The 3378-nt window shown below is 38.5% G+C and overlaps 1 protein-coding gene across 1 annotated transcript in view; it reads right to left on the bottom strand.

Moving 5' to 3' along the window:
- The window catches only part of LOC106877601 (ubiquitin carboxyl-terminal hydrolase 45), a 77352-nt gene that overhangs the window by 10399 nt on the left and 63575 nt on the right, over positions 1 to 3378 (bottom strand). The window contains exons 13-15 of the mRNA XM_052975651.1: positions 2609 to 2695; positions 1768 to 1824; positions 1369 to 1518 (exon numbers count right to left, since the gene is read on the bottom strand). Coding sequence (XP_052831611.1) covers positions 1369 to 1518; positions 1768 to 1824; positions 2609 to 2695 — 294 coding nt within the window. The remainder of the gene's footprint in view (positions 1 to 1368; positions 1519 to 1767; positions 1825 to 2608; positions 2696 to 3378) is intronic.

The raw sequence follows: 3378 nt of genomic DNA, 5'->3' as shown, positions 1-3378 counted from the left end.
TGTGTGTGTGTGTGTGTGTGTGTGTGTGTGTGTGTCTTTGTGCCTGTGTTTGTCCCTCCATCACCACTTGACAGCCAGTGTTGGAGTGTTTACATCTCCATAACTTAACAGTTCAGCAAAAGCGACCAATAGAATAAGTACTAGGCTTTAAAAAACAGTAAGTTCTGGGGTTGATTAGTTCAACTAAAATCCTTCAAAGTGATGCTCCAGCATGGCCGCAGTCAAATGACTGAAACAAGTAAAAGAATAGAACAAAAGAATAACTGGGGATACTGGAGTGGGGGGTAAATGTCTAACTGGGGACATTGAAGAGTTTAAGCATCAATTGGTGAGGGGCATCAAGGAAGGGGGTTAAACGTCTATATCTGGGGACAGTGGGGAGAGATAACAGCTGGGGATATTGGGAGATGAGGTTAAACATTAATAACTGGGGGCGTTGAGAGGGGAAAGGGATAAATGACTACAACTGGAGACACTGAAGGGATTAAGCATCAATAGATGAGGACATCAAGGGATGGGGCTTCAACATCTCTAACAGGGGACATTGGAGTGAGATAACAGCTAGAGCTGGGGGCACAAGGGAAGGGGTTAAACATCTTTAACTGGAGACACTGAGACTACCTGTGTCACATCACACCACATGCCACTACCCACATCACAGACCATTTTATTTCAAGGCTGTCAAAGCACAGTTTTCATCATCAGATCTAATATGGAAGCTACTATGTGGTCATTCAACTTTCTAGAGATAGCAGCCAAATTATCCTCAAATAATACTCTACCACTCAACCATCTTAAACAGACACTTTAAGATAATGCAGTCTAAGGTACACAATGCCTGAAAAACATGGAATGGTTATGGCTGGAATATTTTTTCTAACAGATCTACCCAATCAGGGTGGTCTTGGGCTTAACTGTGACAATGGAACATACACAGTAACTGAAGTTAGAAATAGCAACCAAATCTTCCTCAATTTACATTTTGTTGTCTTATGGAAAAAAATGCCATTGATTAATGTTACCCTCCAAATACCATTTCAAAAATAAATGAGATGGTCACAATTGGAGTGTTCCTGATCATAGTTCTCTCCAAAGAGGGCTAACCTGGGCTGAACAACAACAGATGTCTTGAATTAATAAGAAAATCATTGCATGACCTACTAAAATAATGGCCAAATCATTCAACCTACTAAAATAATGGCCAAATCTCTCTCACATCACATTATTGTCTTCAAAATAAAACACACGCACACTAAATAATGTAGCATTACACAACCCCTATAAGACAGGATGGTCACAGCTGGACTGTCACATCAGTTCTCCTCATTTAGGGCTGACTTGCAAGCTAAACAACAACAGCAAACTTACCTTTTCCTTTTTGGTCTGTCTCTTCAACTTGCGTTCAGCATATTTACTCATAGGCTTGGCAACATTTTCCACTACTGGTGCCGTTTCATAAGAATAACCATTTGCAGAATCCTTCTTCTTAGTTCCAACTGACAGGTTTGGTCGAAGAGGCTAAAAACAGATCAATAAAGCATTGATTAGTTCTTGCAAATTTTCTTGAATTTAACAGAGATATTAGTTCATCTGCTAATTCTGAGAATGTGTTTGTGTGTGTGTGAATGTGTGTGTGTGTGTGTGTGTGTGTGTGTGTGTGTGTGTGTGTGTGTGTGTGTGTGTGTGTGTGTGTGTGTGTGTGTGTGTGTGTGTGTGTGTGAGTGTGTGTGTAAGAGACACACACACACACACAGACAGACTGCTTACCTTTTCTTCAATCACAGGCAGAGAAAGATCCAGAAATGGTTCAAATATCTGAGACATCTAGAAGATAGAAACAAAATGGGGATTCATTAAAACAGGAAAAGAAGAGAAAGTAAAAGATATAAATCTGTGTTTTGTTGGATATCTTCTTGAGTTTACAGTTAAATGTGAAATGAAGTGTTTTGCTAAAAAAAAAAAAAAAACAACATATGATCCAGTTCTGGAACTGAAACCATGATCTTGTGATCATAATCATAACACACTAGTCCAGTGGTTACACTCCTTTTTAATATCCAGACCAGATCCAAAACCTGGATTTTTTTTTAGGGAGCTGCACCAAAAAAGTTATAACACAAGTCAAAGAATTTATTATATTTATAGTGGGAAGACAGTCGGAGATCCACCGGAAGGATGCTTGAGAGCCACATGCACCCCTGGGAACCACAGTTGAAAGCCATTGCCCTAACCACCAAACTACACATCTCCCTACATCATTTTGCAAGACACATAATTTCATTTACTTCAGGACCAAATTTTATTCTTGAAATATTCTCTGGAATGGGTAGACATTTTATTCAGAATTAAGAATCCTCTTTCATTCATCTTTGCAGAATTTAATCCACCATTGTTTAGAAATGCTAGGTTTTGTCGTCACATTACATGAGAGTCTTTGAGGTATATTGTTAGAGTCAAAGGAGTCAGAATACAACAACACAACATTACACACCATGTTTGTTAGAGTCAAAGGAGTCAGAATACAACAACACAACATTACAGACCATGTTAGGGTCAGGGACGAAGAGCAGAAAATTAAGTGGAAAGTGTAGAAAGTTGAAAGACTTACATGTTGGCAGACCCCACATGAGACAGTGCTGATTAGATGGCCTCCAAACAGACGATCAATAAAGGTGTACTTTGCTTGACGGCAATACTCTGCAGAAAACAAGAGGGAAAATAAATGAAGATAATGTGAAAGAATGTCATTTAGGGGCTAGGAAAAAAACAACGGTAGCGTGTGTGAGAGAGAGAGGGGGGAGCAAGAGAGAAATAGAAGAGAGGGAAAGGGAGGAAGGAGGGAAGGAGAAAGAAAGAAAGATTTTACTTAAGTCAGTTAAGTCATCATGAACAACAAAAGTATCCCAGGATTTCAAGATGCCACTTTAAAGGGAGACTGTATTGCCATTTGGTAAGCAAACATCTCAATAGCTATTGTTTAACCCAATTCAGCTCTGATCCAGGAGACCAACATAAAGGCATCCCAGTGATGACCAACCAGTCTTAGTATATTTAGGACAATATAAATGAGGACATCATTATTGTCATCTTTTTTTTTTTTTTTTTGAAGAGGGTAGAATGTGATTTTTAGGAAGATTTAGCAGCTATTTCTAGCAGGCCATGCAACCACGTGAGTCTTTTTGTTGTGGGCCATTTTTTAATCCTCAAAAAACCTACAGTGGGTCATTGTGATTCTCTGAAACATCCAACTAGAAGAACATACAGATATTATAGACAGAGAATCACATGAAGCTACTATATTGGATTTAAAAAAAAGAAGGAATCATAAAAGAAATTAAACGATTTTCTATTTTCTATGTCTAATGAAATCTATTAAAG

This window comes from Octopus bimaculoides, chromosome 22 (genome assembly GCF_001194135.2).
Source record: "Octopus bimaculoides isolate UCB-OBI-ISO-001 chromosome 22, ASM119413v2, whole genome shotgun sequence".
In the NCBI taxonomy this organism is placed as follows: domain Eukaryota; kingdom Metazoa; phylum Mollusca; class Cephalopoda; order Octopoda; family Octopodidae; genus Octopus; species Octopus bimaculoides.
The sequence above is the reverse complement of the archived record's forward strand: the minus strand, read 5'-3'. Positions and strand labels throughout refer to the sequence as shown.